We start from the raw sequence: 20579 nt of genomic DNA, 5'->3' as shown, positions 1-20579 counted from the left end.
GGGCCTAAACTTATGTGTATGCTGTCATGCTTGGGTCAGGAAACCGAGTTCACATTTTATTTATATGTATTTTTATTGGAGGTACTTCAAGTGCTTTGAAATAATAACGCAGCAAATGTGCTTGTAGAAAGGCCTGTTTACTGTTTTTTCTGTCAGGGCTCATGTGAACATACTAAAGTTTCCAGTTTTGCATTATATATACAGTATATAATAATTATTAATACCAAATATTCACATAAATAGGAAAAACGCATACGTTTGTCGCGCCCACATGTGTAAACGACGTTCAAATCACACATGTGAGATATCGTTGTAAACGTTAGAGCAAGAGCAACAATTCTAGCACAAGACCTCCTCTGTAACTCTAATCTGGTAACCTGTAAAAAAATGTAAGCTTTGCCTATGGAGATTTTAAGTACCGAAGTTTGGCACCATTCCATGAGTGTTCACAATTTAAAGCGTGACATGTTAGGTATCTATTTACTTTATGTAACATTATCTTTCACATTATACCAAAAAATTAGGCTAACTTTAGTGTTTTGGATTTTTTTTATTCATGAAACAGTTTTTTTTTTTAAAAAACGCTTTTTGAAAAATTGCTGTGCAAATACTGTGTTACATAAAAAAGTTACAACGATCGCCATTTTTTTGCCTAGGGTCTCTGCTAAAAAAAAAAATATAATATTTGGGGGTTCTGAGTAATTTTCTAGCAAAAAAAATATGATTTTTACATGTAGGAGAGGAGTGCCAGTATGGAAGTGGTTAACTGTCCCAGAAACATCTTATGGCAAGTGGACCTACTGTCCAGGAAACGATATCACAGATGGTCACCAAAATACAAAAGGCTCGCTCGCCATAGTGTAAAAATCTTTAAAAACTTTAAGGTATACAATATTGCATTTACAGCAAAAGGAACATGTAATCGCATTAGGATCAAAACAGGTGTTAATTAACACCCGTGCCACTAATGCAGCACAAAGGGGTTAAATTCAGTGGCGGCTGGTGCTCAAAATTTTTTGGGGGGCGCAAAAAGAAAAATGTAATAGGTATTGCTTTGCGTCAAAAAAATGCGGTGAAAAATTGCGTGATTTTGAGATCATGGTACAGGCATGGCACAGGTGATGGTATAGGCATGGCACAGGTCATGGTAAGGGCATGGCAAAGGTGATGGTATAGGCATCGCACCGATATGGTACAGGCATGTCACAGGTCATGGTACAGGCATGTCACAGGTCATGGTACAGGCATGTCACAGGTCATGGTACAGGCATGTCACAGGTCATGGTACAGGAGATGGTATATGCCCCCTTTCAATGCAGAGACCAGCGTACATGCCCCCTTTCAATGCAGTGACCAGCGTACATGCCCCCTTCAATGCAGAGACCAGCGTACATGCCCCCTTTCAATGCAGAGACCAGCGTACATGCCCCCTTTCAATGCAGAGACCAGCGTACATGCCCCCTTCAATGCAGTGACCAGCGTACATGCCCTCTTTCAATGCAGAGACCAGTGTATATGCCCCCTTCAATGCAGAGACCAGCGTGCGTGCCCCCTTCAATGCAATGAACACTGTGCTGTGCCCCCTTCAATGCAATGAACACTGTGCTGTGCCCCCTTCAATGCAATGAACACTGTGCTGTGCCCCCTTCAATGCAATGAACACTGTGCTGTGCCCCCACAATGCAGAGTTCAGCGTGATTGCCCCCTTCAATACAACTGTGCTGTGCCCCCTTCAATGCAATGAACATTGTGCCGTGCCGTGCCACCTTTTAATGCAGAGTTCAGCCTGCGTTCCCCTTCCAATACAGTGTGCCACCCCCCAGACCAGTGCACTTACCTGGAGCAGGTCCCGGTCTCCCGGCGGGCGGCTTCTGTCTCGGCGGGCGGCTTCTCCTAACTTGGCGACGACTTCTGTCCCGGCGGGCAGCTTCTCCTCACTCGGCGATGGCTTCTTTCTAATGTCCCGGCGGGCGGCTTCTCCTCACTCGGCGATGGCTTCAGCGGGGCGGCTTCTCACTGCGGCGGCGCATCTTCTCGAGTCCTTCCGGTCCCGCCTCCTCCCCGGCCAATGACATGGGGTTTGCCATGCGGCCAATCAGGAAGCCGGTATTAGACCGGCTTCCTGATTGGCCAGGAGGAGGATCGGTGTGACAATAGCGAATTTTCATTCGCTATTGTCACACAATGGGTGGGCTCGGGACGCACTGCTCTGCGCCCTGGGTCCACCCTTTTCATCGCCCTATTAGAGCCTATGGCTCTAATCAGGTGATTGAAAAAAAAAAAAAACCATTGCACTCCCTGCGCCCTCAACACACCAGCCGCCACTGGTTAAATTACTGTATTAATGTATTAGTAACCAGCGGCAATACATTAACCCCCTCATGCTGCATTTTACAAATTAACTCCAGTGATAAACAAAAAGTCCCAAGCTGCATATTTCAGAAATTAATTTAAACTGGTAATTAACCTCCTTCCCTCAGCCAGACCCCTCCCCCCAGTCTAAAAAGTTGATTTAATTATTTACAGTCATTATTGGCTTACTTAAAACACGCTGCAGTGCTTCTTAGTCCCTCCTCCTCGGCTCCTCTTGGTTGTAGCTCAAGCAGCACTCTATGTTCCTCCCATCACGCCTCTGGCTGGCCTCTCAGTGAGTGACATCACGCTGGGCTGGGACTACGGTGTGCCTGTCAGGGGGAGTATCTCTGCTGACAGGGAAGGCTAGGCTGGTTCCGGGTGCAGGAGCGCACTCAGCACATTGTTGCAGCAGGTGAAGCTATTAGTGGCTGGATCAATCACACACACAGTCAGTGTGTGACAGTTGTCCAGCCACTTTTTAGAAGTGCACTTCACTGCTCCCCCCTCTCTCCAATAAATTGTACCTCCCATGGCATCCATCCCTTCCACCCCCCCCCCCCCCCGTACCGGCTCTGCTGAGCATAAAAGCTGCATGGGGTGGGGTCAGAGCATCAGTGGGGCTGCTGGCCCCGGCCCTGCTCCTTCTCTTCTGGCTGGGGAATACAGTGCTGCCTCCCCTGTCCCCGGTGTACTCTGCATTGCCATTATTGTGACCCCAATTTGCGGGTAGCGCAGGCTCAAGGGGCAGCTGCTTTGGGTTCAACAACAAAGACTGCCCCATTTGCCCGGCGTTAAGGATGGCCCTGTGTATACCCTGCTTAAGGGAGGATTGTAACCCCAGTCAATTTTTTTTTTTACATCTGTGTCCCATAGAGCAAAAGAGGAAGTGAGGGATCCCCTGGTTGTCACCAGTGTTAATTTTAGCAGCAAATTTAAATGTAGTTTTAGTCTTAGGACTAAAATGGCATTTTAGTTTTAGTCCCATTTTAGTCTTCTGCAAGTGTTTTAATTTTAGTCGTATTTAGTCGACTAAAAAGTCCAACATTTTAGTCGACTAAAAGGTCCTACATTTTAGTAGACTAAAACGTCCTACATTTTAGTCGACTAAAACGTCCTACATTTTAGTCGACTAAAACGTCCTACATTTTAGTCGACTAAAACGTCCTTCATTTTAGTAGACTAAAACGTCCTACATTTTAGTCGACTAAAACGTCCTACATTTTAGTCGACTAAAACGTCCTACATTTTAGTCATCTATAATCGAGTGGGTGTAGTTCAATTGTAATTTATAATGCATTATTTAAGCATTTCTCTACAATTTCCAAACTCATTATATACTACTGCTGGAGTAAAAATTGAATATGTTATTATTTATGGTATTAAGCTTTGAGCATGCACTACACAGACACAGATTTAGTCATGGGGGTCTTTATTTAGGCAAAACTGTTTTGCCAAGAATATTGCCTTGTTGACCAAAGGGGGTAAAAATTTAAAAATGTAACAAAATTACAAAAAAATAAAAACTTTGCAGGCTCGTGATGATGATGCCAGTCATGCAGTGCACATTTACATGAACTTTAACAGGTCAAGAAACTGAACAGAACACAATAAAACATTTCAGCAGCTTTACCTGGTGTCAAAGGGACTGGAGTAAAGTCATTTTCTCTGATGATTCCCCTTTCTGATTGTTTGGGGCATCCCAAAAAAACTTTGTCCAGAGACTCACTCCAGGGAAGAAAAAATAAGCATCAGCTCACTTCATCAGTCCTGTGTCATGCTCATGGCAACAGTAAAGCATCCTGAGACCTGAGACCACTGTGGGGGAGTTGCTAAGTTCTCAGCCAACAAGGGAGTGGGCTCACTCACAATTTTGCCTAAGAACACAGCCATGAATAAAGAATGGTACAAAAACATCCTCAGAGAAGAGAACAACTTCCTGCCTCAACCATCCAAGAACAGCTGCAGAGACTCTAGGGAAGAAAACATAAGCACCAGCTCACTGTTATCAGTCCTGTGTCATGCTCATGGCAACAGTAAAGCATCCTGAGAGTGAGCTGAGACCACTGTGGGGGGGTTGCTAAGTTCCCAGCCAACAAGGGAGTGTGCTCACTCACTACTCAGTAACAATTTTGCCTAAGAACACAGCCACGAATAAAGAATGGTACAAAAACATCCTCTGAGAAGAGAACAATTTCCCGCCTCAACCATCCAAGAACAGCTGCACAGGCACTGTCACTGCCAGTCTGGCACTGGCACAGCATAATAAACCAATACTGTAACTTGAGGAGGGTAATGCTTATTTCTACAATAAGAACCCATTTACAGTGTCAGTTTATAATTTTAACAGTTCTAATTCTCATTGAATGTATTCAATAACAATGTGCACAGTCTACAATAATGCCATTAGGGTCTGAATTATAACAGACTTACCACTTTTTATCAACTCCTCTCTTCTCTTTCTCAGTCTCAGCATTCGCAATGACAATAGAGGAAAATATTACACTAAAAAGACTACTGCAGCAGGACCCCGACGTAAGGCTGGCCTTTTTGACCGTTACTGATCAATTTTTCTTTTTCATTAGTGTGAGATTTGTCTCTATTGTAACATTTGTCAATGCTAAGAGAGAGGAGGTAATAAGTGGTGGTTGTTGTTATTGTTTCACATACTAATGGCATTTGTAGCCTGTGTGCATTTTTCCAATGAATTGAATTGACAATTACAACTGTTGTTGAAGCACAAGTATTAGGTATGCTTCTTATAGAAATACCAAGAATAAAACACTTCTATTTGTTTTGATTAATTTTAAGGAAAGCACTTTGTGCCAAAAGGACCCTTGCTCTGTTTCGCCGGCCTCTAAAGAGGTCACCTGTGACACTGAATACCCTCTCTGCAAAGGCTTGAGAAGCTGGCATAGCCAGCAGGTTTAAAGCAAAAGGTTTTAGCTGGTGATAAATAGTGTCACTCTTTGACAGCCAAAAATCTGTTGCAGTGTCGTCCTCAACTTGATGCAAAAGCTCTTCCTTATATTTTCTGATATGCTGTTTTATGCTGTTTGGGGAGATCCTCTGCCTGGGTCTTTTGGGGAGATCCTCTGCCTGCGGCATTTAGAAAGAAACCGAAAGATTGGCTGCTTAGAGGTGGATGCCGGTGCTTCTTCAACTTCCTCCGAATATTTTCAATTTTCTCCTGTTCCGCTAGTTGCACATCATCTTCAGACAATTCATTATGTTGCGTGTGGGGCGAAGTGGATTTTCTTATCGCATACTCCTCTGCCTTTTTAAACAATTCCTGAATATTCTCATGATCTACCACATCAACAAGGGTTTCACAGACAGTAGGGTTGACAAAGCAAGCAGCTGCTGCAAGTGGCGAGAACATTTGATCTGTTGGATCTAAAAATGAAGCAAAACGCTGGTTCACACTCCCTTTCATTTTCTGTGCAATTGTGGCAAGGTCTTGGTAGCTAGTGTTCTGTTTAAAGTCCTCAAGGTGGACACAGAGTTTGTCTCTTCTTTCCCTCTATAGCCGATCTAGAAACGAAAAACAAGACTTGTCCGGATCACGCTACAAAACTGCAACTAACCACCCTGAAGCAAGAACTGCGGTCTTTATTACTGATTGATTTTGAAAAATTCCAACGCAGGTGCAAAGCGGTATATTCTACCTCCAACAAAGCGGGGAAGAATATGGCACAGAAAATCAAAGGCCAGAGGGTTAGAACCAGAATTGATTACCTACTCCATCCGACTTCCTCAAAAAGGGTATATAATCCACAAGATATTGCCTATGCATTTAGCACTTATTATGAGACACAGTACAAAATCAAACAGGACACAGGTAGACACCAACCCTCTTTGGAGGAAATTAATACTGTACATTCCTAGACAAAATCACGCTACCTGCCCTCTCTGAAGAACAATTTGAACTTCTTAATGCCCTGTTTACCATTCAGGACATCACCTCGGTCATATCAGCCCTTCCCTCTAATAAATCGCCAGGTCCGGATGGACTATCTGGGGAATATTTCAAACAGTTCCACTCCATCCTAACTCCCCACCTGCTCCCTTTTTTCCTCCAAGCTACCTCTTCTTCCTCATTCCCTTCTGAGATGCTTCAAGCGTTGATCATCACCCTGCCAAAACCGGGTTAAGATCCCACTTCCCCTCAAAACTTTCGGCCAATCTCCCTGTTAAACCTCGACACAAAAATCAACGCCAAATTGATTGCGAATAGGATCCAAACTATCCTGCCCTCCATTGTCCACTTAGATCGATCCGGATTTACTCCGTTCCGCCAAGCGTCGGATGCTACCAGGCGACTGATCAACATCATCCATCATGCCGAGATCTCTTGAACGCCTTCTCTGCTCCTATCTTTGGATGCAGAGAAGGCGTTCGACAGAGTCCACTGGGACTATATCAAGGCTGTGCTGAATTGATTCGGATTCCCTGGTAATATTCTCTCAGCCATCCTGGCACTTTACACAACTCCCTCAGCTAGAGTCTTTACTTCTAACATGCTCTCCCAGCCCTTCAGTATCACCAATGGCACAAGGCAGGGCTGTCCCCTATCCTCTCTAATATTTAATCTTCTCATGGAACCCTTGGCTACCCATATACGCTCTAACCCCCTTATTTCGGGATTTGGCATTGACAAAAATGATCATAAAATTAGCTTATTAGCGGACGACGTGGTGGTGATGATCACAAACCCTACTACATCCCTAGCTGACACATACCATGTCCTACAATGGTTTAGCAAAATATGACCTTAACCTTGACCTGACTACTAAGACTTTTCTCCAACAGCACTTCCCGTTTTCTTGGGCAGACCATTCCATTCCATACTTAGGCATCAGACTAACTAAATCAGCCAAATCACTGTTCAAAGCCACCTATTCCGGTAGACGTCCTTGCCCTATTGATCCCTAATATCTCTTTCAACAACTGGAAAACATATGCTATATTGACTCTACAACAGCTTTACCAAGGCAAGGCCCTCAAACCCTTAACAACCCTACAGCATGACCATCTTCTTCCCCCCTCAGTGCTTTTCACCTACCTTAGAGTCCAACACTTTCTTTCCACCACACCAAACCCCCTCTATAGTTTCCCCAGCCATATTTGGCACTTCATTAAAAACCCTACCCCGTTATCCAAGGGTATCTCGAAAATATACTCAGCTCTGCAAGACAAATGGACACTAACTAAATCTCGACCTCTTCTCCAGTGGGAAGCGAATCTGCATAGCTCCTACACGACACTCCAATGGAACACAGCACTTTGTCACGCATACAAATACACCAACTGTTCAGCTCTGTGGGAACAAACAATCAAAATCACTCTTAGGTGGCACCTGACACCCTCCAAACTAGCCCTATACTATCGCCACTCCTCCCCCCCTCTGTTGGAGGAATTGCGGGCAAATGGGAGATATCTTTCACACCCTTTGGAACTGCCCATTGCTTCGATCTTACTAACATGAAATATTTAGAACGCTCACTGAGATTACCAATATCACTGTTAACTCGTCCCCAGCTCTTGCCCTTTTAAATTCAACGATTGAAAAATTCCCTTCCGCCTCCAGACACGCCATTACTCATGTGCTCCTGGCAGCACGACTAACTATCACCAGGAACTGGAAAAAACTACTACCCCCTCCAGTTCGTGATGTTCTGGACTTGGTCAATGAACATTGTTCTTATGAGCTCATGTTTGCCTCAAGTAGGGGGACCTACCAAAAGTCTCTCTCTCTGTGGCAACCTTGGCTGTTGTGGTGCCACACCCACAACCAGACAGTTCTCCCTTAATGCTTGGTGAACTCTACTGCTTTTGGCTACTGGTGTTATTTGGTATCTTTATGTTAATCTCATGATGTTGATGTACCCTGAGTTTCTATAACCAGCTGCATGTCATGTTCCTATCTTTGAAGATGTTATATGCACAATGTAATATGTTTAGTTACAGTTATTCATTCTTTGTATTGTATTGCAAAGCCTTTAATAAAAACTATTGAAAATAAAGTCCTCAAGGTGGCTGAGTAGATCAAAGAGAGCAGGGACAGCCAGGGACATGGACATGGTGTCACTCTGGAGGGTTTTAGTATGCTCTGTAAAAGGCAGCAGTAGGTCATGCAATGATGTTAACTTTTGGCATTCACTAGGGAGCAAGCTGTCCCATCCCATGTTGTTTGCGATTTGGCAGACTGACTCTTTCAGTTTGAGGAGTCTTGCGATCATGTTGAATGTGCTTGACCAGCGTGTGGGGCAGTCATTGAAAAGGGTCAGGCCACAATGCTCCAATATCTTCTGTGTTGCAATGGAAGACTTGCGGAAGAGGTTCACTATTGATCTTGCTTTAACCAGTATTCTCTTCACACTTACCTCCTTCTGCAACATGTGGACCACAAGTTGTAAGGTATGCACTACACATGGTGTTCGGTGTAGTATGGTAAGCAACGGGTTAAGTTGCTGTCTGCAAAATGTTACAATTATGTATATGTCTGGGAGCTGGGTGTGGCTGAAGTTAGTGGCATGCGGGATGTTCAGTAAATAAAGAAGCAACCTGTACAGCCTGGTCTGTGTTAATACACTACATTTTGGCGACGAGGATGGCTAGTTTTCTGGATTTACCGGCTATCGGACCGTTTGATGTGTCTGGAGACCACACTAGTCTCTCACAGCGCTGGGACAAGTGGAAGAAGGGATTTCAGCTCTATGTTATAGCCACAGGAGTGACTGCACCTGCTCAGAAGAGAGCCATGCTGCTGCATCTAGCTGGACCTCAAGTTCAGGACATTTTTGAAACCCTGGGAGCAACAGGGGATGATTCAGACTATGAGACAGCTATGAATAGACTGAGTGAGTACTTTGAGCCAAAGAAAAATATTCCCTATGAAAGATATAAGTTTAGACAGGCTGTGCAAGAACCGGGAGAAACCACAGACAGTTATGTGACTAGGCTGAAATATCTGGCAAAGTCTTGTGATTTTGGGACTGTAACTGAGGAGATAATCAGAGATCAGGTCATAGAGAAATGCACATCTGTGCACCTCAGGAGGAGATTATTGAGAGAACCTAGTCTCACACTTACTAGTCTGCAGGAGATTACAAGAGCCATTGAACTGTCTGAGCTCCAGGCTCTGCATATTGAAACCAAGGACACTGCATCTGTCAAAACAGTCTCCAAACCTACCTATAATAATAGGAATATCTGGAGTAGGAAAGAGAGTTTTCCAAAGAGGACTTTACATATAACCTGCAGTAAATGTGGCAGAGAGGGACACACAAGTCAGGACTGCACTGTGGTACAGAATAAAATGTGCTATGCTTGTGGAAAGACAGGTCATTTTGCAGCTGTGTGTAGAAGTACAACCAGAGATAACAAAACCAAAGGACCATCAGCACAAGTAAATGTTATAGCTGAGGATAAAGAGAGTGCTCCTGACTGTGAATTTATATTCTCCCTGTGTTCTCTGCAAGTTGGGACATTAACCATTAAGATTGGAAATACAGAAGTGTCAGTGTTGATTGACTCTGGAGCTACATGCAATGTTATGGACTTAGCTTCTTGGCACAGTCTTAATAGCAGAGAAAACCACCTTAAATTGTGTAACACCACTAAACAGATTTATACTTATGGCTCCAGTACACCACTACAACTTAAGGGCAAATTTTATACCTCTGTTCAAACACATGAGACTGGTCCTCCATTGCAGACCGAATTCTATGTTGTAGATGGCACAGGGTCGCCTCTGCTTGGTCGTCAAACTGCAATGGCACTAGGGGTGTTAAAGATTGGCCGTGATGTAGGCAGCGCAAGAGTGAATATGCTGTCTCCTGCTATTTCTGCATTGAAAGAGGAATTTAAAGATTGCTTCTCTGGGTTTGGAAAATGAAAGGATTTTCAGTTGGAGTTTCACATTGATCCACATGTAAAGCCTATTGCACAGCCAGTACGCAGACTTCCTTATAGCCTGAGATCACCTGTTGAGCACAAACTGGCAGAGCTGCTAGACCTTGACATTATTGAACCTGTGGAAGGACCCACTCCATGGGTATCGCCGTTAGTTGTTGTACCAAAGGGCACAGATATTCGGATTTGTGTGGACATGAGATGTGCTAACCAAGCTGTGCAGAGAGAGAGACATCCAATTCCCACTATTGAAGATGTTCTACGTGCAATGAATGGGGCAAGTGTCTTCAGTAAACTGGATTTGAAATGGGGTTATTATCAGATTGAATTGACCCCAGCATCTAGAGTCATCACTACATTTGCAAGCCATAAAGGTCTTTTTAGATACAAGAGGTTGATGTTTGGCGTATCGTCAGCACCGGAGGCCTATCAACATGTGATTCAGCAAGTGCTACATGGTTGTGAAGGCACGAATAACATTTCTGATGATATAATTGTGTGGGGAACAAACACACAGGAGCACGATGAACGTCTCCGTGCAGTGCTAAATCGCTTGAAGGAGAAAGGGTTAACATTAAATGAGAAGAAGTGCACATTTCAAATGAATAAAATGACTTTTATGGGCCATGTGCTGTCTGACAGGGGCATTGGTCCGGAGGACTGTAAAATTAAAGCTGTGTCTGATGCCAGAAATCCTGAAAACCCTGCAGAAGTACGCAGTTTTCTTGGGCTAGTGAATTACTGTGCCAAGTTTATTCCAGATATGGCGACTGTCAGTGAACCTCTGAGATTGTTAACTCGCAAAGCAGTCCCTTGGAAGTGGGGCCTTTTGGAACAAGGTGCATTTGATGAACTTAAGAGACGGCTGACTTGCGCCACAACTTTGGCTTATTTCAATTCTACTGCACACACCCAAGTTATTGTCGATGCTAGCCCTGTGGGGTTAGGCGCCATCTTGGTTCAGAGACAATGCACAGGCGATTACAGGCCTATTCAGTATGCAAGCAGATCCCTTACTGATGTAGAGAGACGTTATTCTCAGACCGAGAAAGAAGCTTTGGCTGTTGTTTGGGGATGTGAAAGGTTTCACACCTATCTCTACGGCCTTGATTTTGAAATCATCACAGACCACAAGCCTCTGGAAGTGATATATTCGCCACGCTCAAAACCATCCGCCAGAATTGAAAGATGGGTTCTCAGATTGTTACCGTACCGATTTACAGTGCGGTACAGACCTGGACCGACTAATGCGGCAGATGCACTTTCCAGATTGCCTCAGTCTTCAGCACCTGTTCATAACCTAGCAGAAGAGTACATTCGTTTTGTGGCTACTAACGCCATGCCTCAGGCATTGACACCGCGGGAGGTTGAAGAATTGTCATCTGTGGATCCGGAAATTGCTCGATTGAGAAAATGCGTAAGACAAGGGATTTGGGTGGATTGTGATCCAAGCTATCACAGAATCAGACAAGAGCTGAGTATTGCTGGACAACTAGTTTTACGTGGCAATCGTATTGTGATGCCTAGAGACTTACGGAAACGTACATTACATTTAGCCCATGAGGGCCATCAAGGCATTGTTCGCACCAAACAAAGATTACGTGAGAAAGTCTGGTGGCCAGGAATTGACAAGGATGTGGAACGTTTGGTTTCTTCATGTCGAGCATGTCAGTTGGTGGGCAGCAAACCTAAACCAAAACCAGTAACTCACACTGTTCTACCTGAGGGACCATGGGAAGATTTAGCCATTGATCTGTGTGACATTCCATCTGGACACCATCTTTTAGTTGTTGTGGACTATTATTCAAGGTGGCAAGAGGTGGTAGTTCTCACTAAAGCTACATCATCAACTGTAATTGAGGGGTTGGAGAGCATTTTTGCGTCTCATGGGTTGCCTAAACGGATTGTGAGTGATAATGGTGCCCAATTTACTTCTCAGGAATTTCAGGACTATCTGAAATCAAATGCTATTGAACATCATCGTACAACTCCATACTGGCCACAAGCTAATGGGGAAGTGGAACGCCAGAATCGAACCTTGCTGAAAGCTTTGCGGATTGCTCATTTAGAGAGAAGAGACTGGAAAAAGGAACTGTGGCGTTTTCTTTTGGCTTATCGCACAACTCCGCATACTGTCACTGGAGTTAGTCCTGCGGAACTTCTTTGTGGTTGCAAATTCAGGACAAAATTGCCAGACGTTGGGGGTCCTCCTACGAGTCAGAAACCTTTTCGGCATATTGACGAGGAAAGGAAGATCCGGGCTGAACAGTATGCAAACCACCGCCGCCATTGTCAACCTAGTGGCCTTCAACAGGGTGATAAGGTGTTGCTTCAAAATGATTGGTTTAACAAACTGGCTCCGTCCTTTGAACCTGAGCCTTATGTTGTAAAGGAGAAAAGAGGTACTCAAGTGGTTTTAGAGGATTTAGATGGACACACAAAAGTGCGTAATTCCTCATTTGTGAAGAAATTTATTGAGTCTGAAGGTCAAGTATCGGACGACGGCGAACAGGCAAAGAGTAGTGATGATACTGCCAGTGATCCAGACTTCAATTCACAACCATCCACATCGGAATGGCCAAGAGAAAAACGAGCAACTAATCCACCGGCCTACCTTAAGGACTATGTGTATAGTCAGGAGTTTATAGTTTAAATTTCTAGTTGTTCATTCATGCATTTTGTTAATCTTATTAATACGTTGTGCATGTTATGTTTTATTCAAAGAGAGGAGGGAATGTAGTATGGTAAGCAACGGGTTAAGTTGCTGTCTGCAAAATGTTACAATTATGTATATGTCTGGGAGCTGGGTGTGGCTGAAGTTAGTGGCATGCGGGATGTTCAGTGAATAAAGAAGCAACCTGTACAGCCTGGTCTGTGTTAATACACTACATTCGGTCCATGTCGATCTGTTGATACCTAACAGTGGAACACAGACAAATAAGCATAAAGTATAGAAAAGGTTTCTATTCCATTCTATTATTTTAACATTTAACATCTTATGGGAATACTTTTACACAAGACTACTGGAAAAATAACAAATATGCACCCATAGAGTAGCATCAGATACTAGTGTCCCCATATCAATCATCTCATATCCATGTGATAATTAGCTGGTGTCAACCGTGCTATGTAAAATAATATTAAAATTGGCTCACCACAGATCATCAATTTCAGACTCCGCCTCAGAGTCACTTTCTGTCATGGGGGAGTCTTCCTCACTAGAGCTGGGTGGTTCTTCTGCTGCTGCTGCGGTTTGTTTAAATGCTGCCACCATATTGCTCCCGTTGTCTGTTATCACTGTAAGGATCTTCCTCTTTGGTATGTCCCACTCTTGCAAGCATTTGTCCACACATGTATTTATTGACTGTGCAGTGTGTGGGCGGGCTACTTGTTCAAGGGCCAACAATAGGTGTTCAGGTTTATGTTGTTCAACACAAAAGTAGCATGCACTTATAGCAAGGATTGAAGCTGAGAGTCCTTTCTTGGTCCACAAATCAGTGAAAATAGATACTCTCCGAGCAGCAGTCAGTCTCTTTTTAATTTTTGTTTTTCATCCTGATATTGTTTGTCAGATTGCTTATTTTAGTTTTCTTTGGAACAGTCAGCTTTCTACCTACTGTCTCCATCATGCTAACAAAGTCCTCATCTTCAATCATTCTGACTGGTAATCCGGAGCGCCCAATCCATCTTGCTATGGCCTCCTCCCTGGCCCGTTGTTCCTTAGAGTCAATTTTGTATTTTGAAGCACCTAAAAGAGCAGTGTAAATAGTTTGCTGTGGTGCACTGGCTTGACTTGGTCCATCATTTGAGGTTTTCTGTATCTGTGAGGTTAAATTAGGGGGAAAAATTCAAGTCATTCTGATTTTACATTCTCTCTCACTCAGCGCTAAGTTATCTCTTTATACAAAAGTGGAGTTAAGTGCATGCACTGCTTACCTTTGTATGAATTTCGGGATGAGTTGTCCGCAAATGACACTTCAAGTTTGTTGTATTTTTACCAGTTAGTGTCACTCCACATGGTTTGCAAAGGGTCTTGTCGTCCTTAGCATCAAATGTAAAATACACCCATAGATCTTCTCTTTCTACCAGTCACAGACCCGGTCGCGGACATTTCTCTTGATGACAGTGCTGTGTGGATGACAGTGGTCAGAGCAGAGGAGGCCTGTAATGCTGCTGGACAATGCTGGGTTGTGGTCTCAGGTCTAAGGGATGGCCTGTAATGCGCTGGATGGATGCCTGCGGTGTTTAGGTCAGACTCAGAGGAGGCTTGTAATGCTGCTGCACACTTGCACAGTGCTCACAGTGCTTGCACTTGCACAGTGGTCAGAGGAGGCCTAATGCTGCCTGCCGGACAGTGCTGGATGGCGGTCTCGGGTTGTTTTGCGTGCGTTTCTAGCAAGGTTACTTTGCGGTACAACCAAGGAAACTTAGAAATTGTGGTGTATAAATGTGCTTTTACTATGCAAAAACAATCTGTACATACAAAACTATTACAATATTTAGGAGCATAATACAAGACTAGCAGATACAGATAAAGATAAAGCAAATATACTTAGCTAAAAGAAGTTTGCAGCCATGGAGTCCCATTTGCTTTCGCACATGGCACAGAGAAAAGTCAGTAGTCATCGCTTCATGGATGTTTCGTTTGAGACTGACTTCTTGCAGCTTTGAGCAGTCATTTAGACTTGTGATTAAGGAATATACCATCCCCTTAAACCAACACCATTTGTTCTGAGGACAAAAGGGCTGTTTATCCATTGTACAGTGACTTTGAAGGGGGGGGGGTTAGGCTTGGCCAAACTTCCTTTCCAAATCTTTACAAAAGAAAGGTATCATTTAGTGAGCCACTATTAAATATGCAATTTCCACAACACTCCACCCCTTGGCTCACAAATGACATAATGCCTCCAACTTTACATAAAGACATCTAATAATTCTCCCACCCCCTGGTTTATCTTAAATAAAACACAATGGGGGAACTAACTAAAATACAACCCCCTCCTATAACTATGAAGGTATTTCAGTCTTTGGCTAAGAGTTCATTAGAAAAGTCCAATCTAATGTTCTTTAGAAAACAAGTCCAGGCTTGTAATACATCAAAAGGCCTTGCTCTCCATAGCTCTTGCGGCCTTCCATCATTCTGTCCATCATGTAACCACTTTCTCTGGTCTTCCTATGGATCAAATCGGAGACAGCCTGTGGAGTGGAAAACAAAGCGGATTATCTGTTCCTTCTAATAATACATATACAGTAGATCCCGGCCCTTCAGCTACAATCTCTCCTCTAACTGACTTCTTGCCTGGATCTCTGACCAACACTTTTCCACCTGCCTGTATCCACTTCTGACCCTCCCAAAGAACATCAATAGGGAGGAGAGGAAATATACTGATATTTCCTAGAAGATCACTGCTGTTTATTTTGGAAGGTTTGATATTATAGAGCCTCAGTTTCCACTCTTGCTGGGAAGTATCCACTAATAGAGATGTACCGAACGGTTCGCAGGCGAACGGTTCCCGGCGAACTTCGAACGTTCGCGTTCGCCGCTGCGGGCGAACATATGCGATGTTCGGTCCGCCTCCTATACATCATCATTGAGGCAAACTTTGACCCTGAACATCACAGTCAGCAGACACATTCCAGGCCAATCAGCATACCTCCCTCCCACACCCTCCCACCTCCTATAAATAAGCAAGGGCAGCATCCATCTTAGATAATTTCTGTGTTACTGAAAGCAGGGAAAGTGCTGGTGCTGCTGCTGCTGTTATAGCTGGGGACAGTTCCCGGTCTTGTTAGCCAGCGTTCTTGGTACACTCCTGCTGTAAGGACAGCACCCCAAAAAGCCCTTCCTAGGGCTGGTATTTGAGGTTTTTTTTGGATATATATATATATCTATTGTCCCCAAAAGCCCATATGAGGGCTGGTATTTGTGTAATTTTTTTTGTTCTGTGATATATATATATATATATATATATATATATATATATATATATATATATATATATATATTGTCCCCAAAAGCCCTTTTGAGGGCTGGTATTTGTGTAATTTTTTTGTTCTGTGATATATATATATATATATATATATATATTGTCCCCAAAAGCCCCTTTGAGGGCTGGTATTTGAGTATTTTTTTAATATATATATATATATATATATATATGTAGCATGTCCAGAACCAGAAAAAAAAGATCATATAGGTGTAAAAGGGGTTCCCACCATCCCTGCTCTACTGAAAAATTATCTTTTTTTCTGGTTCTGGACATGCTACAGAGCTGAAACTTCACAAGTACACTTTTTAGACCCCCTAGACACTAAATCACACAAAAAAAGTTCTTAAAATTGTCATTTTTGATAGAGAGACAATTATTGGAAAACTTAAAAAAAAAAAAAAAACTTAACAAAAAAAAAATGTCTTTGGATTTATTGTTTGGGGGGTCTAAAAGGTGTACCTGTGAAGTTTCAGCTCTGCAGCATGTCCAGAACCAGGAAAAAAAGATCATATAGGTGTAAAAGGGGTTCCCACCATCCCTGCTCTACTGAAAAATTATCTTTTTTTCTGGTTCTGGACATGCTACAGAGCTGAAACTTCACAAGTACACTTTTTAGACCCCCTAGACACTAAATCACACAAAAAAAGTTCTTAAAATTGTCATTTTTGATAGAGAGCCAATTATTGGAAAACTTAAAAAAAAAAAAAAAACTTAACAAAAAAAAAAATTTCTTTGGATTTATTGTCTGGGGGGTCTAAAAAGTGTACCTGTGAAGTTTCAGCTCTGTAGCATGTCCAGAACCAGAAAAAAAATAGAATGAGGGTTAGGGTTAGGGCTAGGGTTAGGGTCAGGGCTAAGGTTAGGGTTATTTTTAGTGCTTAGGGTTAGAGTTAGAGGGGTAGGGGTAGGGCTACTAACTCTAACCCTAAGTATCTCACCGCAACCCTAACCCTAGCCCCTAACACTAAACCTAACCCTAACCCTCTAACCATAACCCTAACCCTCTAACCTTAACCCTAACCCTCTAAGCCTAGCCATAAAAATAACCCTAACCCTAAACCTAACCCTAACCCTAGCCCTAACCCTAACTCTAACCCTAGCCCTAACCCTAACCCTAACCCTAGCCCTAACCCTAATCCGTAATTTTTTTCTGGTTCCGGACATGCTACAGAGCTGAAACTTCACAGGTACACTTTTTAGACCCCCCAGATGCTAAATCCAAAGAAATTTTTTATTTTTATTTTTTTTAATTTTTCCAATAATTGGCTCTCTATCAAAAAATTACAATTTTTAAGAACTTTTTTTTGTGTGATCCCTCTCCGGCATGCCACAGTCCAGGTGTTTGTCCCCTTGAAACAACTTTTCCATTACTATTGTGGCCAGAAAGAGTCCCTGTGGGTTTTAAAATTCGCCTGCCTATTAAAGTCTATGGCGGTTCGCAATGTTCGCCGGTTCGCGAACATTCGCCGATGTTCACGTTCGCGAACAGCGAATTTTATGTTCGGGACATCACTATCCACTAACCAATCAGAGTCCCAGCCACTGTCCTGAAGCTCATCTGCCAATGCAAATATAACTTCAAACCTTCCTGCCAGATTCCCTCTCATTCCTAGATAGGCTTCAGCTTCAGATACGTCACTCTTGGTTTCTATGTCATGGGAAGCAGTAACTTGGTACCTGTTAAACCCTGTTCTTTCAGGAACCTTGTGTAAATACTGAACTCTGCACTCTAGCTGTGGAATCTGCACCCCAGCCCCAACCATCCTTTCATATGGTGTGCTTTTGGCTAGTGGCCTAGAATTTAACAACATGACTGCCTGTGTGAGGACCCGATCCCACCACCTTAGTGTACGTGTGGGTGTAAGTTTGCGTATCTGGTCCTTCAATAGCCCATTGTATCTTTCAATCAAACCAGCTGCCTGTGGATGGTATGGGATGTGGCACAACCAGTACACTCCAGAATCTTTGGCCCATTGCTGTACTGTTGATCCGGTGAAGTGTGAGCCATTATCACTTTGGACTTGTTTGGGACAGCCATACGCAACAACAATTTTCTGTAGCAGTTGAAGTGTTGCGGCTTGATCTGCACGTTTGCAAGGATGAACAAACAAATGTCCTGAATAGGTGTCCACTGCAGTGCAACAATACCTCAGTCCATTGTTTCCCTGGGGCAGGGGACCGATGAAGTCAATCTGCCAAATCTCTGCAGGCCTCTCTCCCCTCTTAATCGACCCGGTGGAGTACTTTTGCAATGGCCATTGTCGCACTTCTCCACACACTGTACAGTTGCCTATTACAGTCCTTATCATGTCCATTGATATAGGCAATCCTCTTTGCTGTGCCCATTCATATGTTGCTTTCTGCCCCAAATGTCCAGATTGCTTGTGGGCCCAGTTGGCCAAGTTCATCAAGACAGGATCAATTGGCACAACTGCATTCACCTTGGCAATTTCGTCTGCCATTCTGTTATAGTTCTCAAAGTCTGGGACCAGGGGCACATGTGCATCAACATGCCCCACTTTTATGGTGCGGGAGTGAGCTTCCTTCCAGATGAAGTCCCAGACTTCCTTGCCTCCCCACACCACCTTTCCATGAATCAACCATTCATTGGACTTCCACGTAGGCATCCAAGTTGTCAGTCCTTTAAAGACCGCCCAGCTGTCAGTGTAGATGGTGACATGGGAAGAAAGATCCTCCTGAAGAGTCATCACTACAGCTTTCAACTCTGCATACTGACTGGACCCTCCAATTCCGGTCTCCTGCAGGACTGTGTCTGTACTCGGGTTGTAGGCTGCTGCTGTCCATTTACGACCAGACAAGGTGACTATGGCTAAACCATCAGTGAACCATGCTGACTCCTTCATCTTATCTGACAGAGACTCAAATGGTGGAGCCTCCTGAATGGGGGATGACTGCAGCACAGGGATTTCTTCTTCTGTATGGGTGCTGGTAAAAGTGACAAGCCCAGCCAACTGTTTTGAAATGTCTCTGACATCCCCAGCTGCAATACCCCCTCTTTCTTGAAGGTACCACTTCCATTTCATCAGTGTTTGGTTCTGGGCTACAGCTGCCCTAGTGGTCAGTCCATTATCTCTCACCCATCCTGCTATTGGCAATGCAGTATGGATGGTCACTGTGTCCTTTCCTGTAATGGTCTCTACGTGTTGAAGTGCTGTGTAGGCCCCAAACAGGTACTTCTCTAGGGGCGTGTATCTCTTCTGTGCCCCTGTAAGTTGTTTGGACCAAAATCCAATGGGTATTGCTCTCAGTCCCTTCTTTTCATTTGGCTGCCACAGACTCCAAGATATTGTACCATCCTGCTCAACTACATCCAGCTGAAATGGTACTCCGTGTCTCACAGGTCCCAATCCTTGATGCTGCAAAATGGCTTCTTTAGCAGCCAGGAATGCGGTCCGTTGCTCTGAACCTCATGTGAACTCAGTCTTTTTTCTTGTGACATTGTATATAGGCCTCAGAATCAGTCCAAGATGTGGGATGAATGATCTCCAGAATCCCACAACTCCAATGAACTTATGCGCCTCCTTTTTGGTAGTAGGTGGCAACAATGCCTGGATAGTTTGCACAACTGTCTCTGGAATTTTCCTCTGTGGCCCAGTCCACATCATTCCCAGGAATTTCACCTCTGTGGCAGGTCCTTGGACTTTGTCTCTGTTGATAGCCCACCCTCTGTTCTCCATGTGCTGTATCAGCAGGTGCAGTGCTTCAGTTACATCTTCCTTTGTTCCAGAGATCATGATGTCATCAATGTAGTGAAACACAGCGACTTTCAGATTTAGGGTGCTTAAATCTCGGGCAATCAGTCCATGACAAATCGTTGGAGAATGAAGGTATCCTTGAGGAAGGACAGTGAAAGTGTACTGGCGGCCATTCCACACAAAGGAAAACTGGTTCTGACACTCTGGGTCTATTGAAATCGAAAAGAAAGCATTAGCCAGGTCTATCACAGCATGATATTCTCCTGCCTCTTTAGCAATTTTCTCAATGATTGAGATCATATCCGGTACAGCTGACTTTAATGGAGGTGCCACTTTGTTTAGACCTCTGTAATCCACAGTCATTCTATATGTCCCATCAGGTTTCTTTACTGGGAACACCGGAGATGAGAATGGACTTACAGCAGGTCTAAGGATCCCTACTCTTAACAGTTCATGAATAGTCTCCCCAATTTCTTTGTGGCCTCCAGGAAGTCTGTATTGCTTGAGACAGACTGGCTTCTCTGGTGGAGGAATAAAGACAGGGGTCCATTTTGCATGACCTCTGACCACAGCCTTCACCGCCCTGACCAGATACGTTTTATCA

General features: G+C 43.7%; 1 protein-coding gene across 1 annotated transcript; it reads right to left on the bottom strand.

The window, feature by feature from the left end:
• Window positions 1–15530: 15530 nt before the first annotated feature.
• LOC309547091 (uncharacterized protein) lies at window positions 15531–19123 on the bottom strand (the record flags this gene model as incomplete). Its single annotated transcript, XM_082246880.1, has 2 exons — window positions 15531–15742; window positions 17768–19123. 2 exons carry the CDS (start codon window positions 19121–19123, stop codon window positions 15713–15715), a joined length of 1386 nt encoding a protein of 461 aa, XP_082103006.1. The 3' UTR covers window positions 15531–15712.
• Between the last annotated feature and the right edge of the window lie 1456 nt (window positions 19124–20579).

The sequence above is a fragment of the Pelophylax lessonae genome (genome assembly GCF_965119305.1).
Source record: "Pelophylax lessonae genome assembly, chromosome: 1".
NCBI lineage: Eukaryota > Metazoa > Chordata > Amphibia > Anura > Ranidae > Pelophylax > Pelophylax lessonae.
Note: the sequence above shows the minus strand (reverse complement) of the source record. Positions and strands in the feature narration are given on the sequence as shown.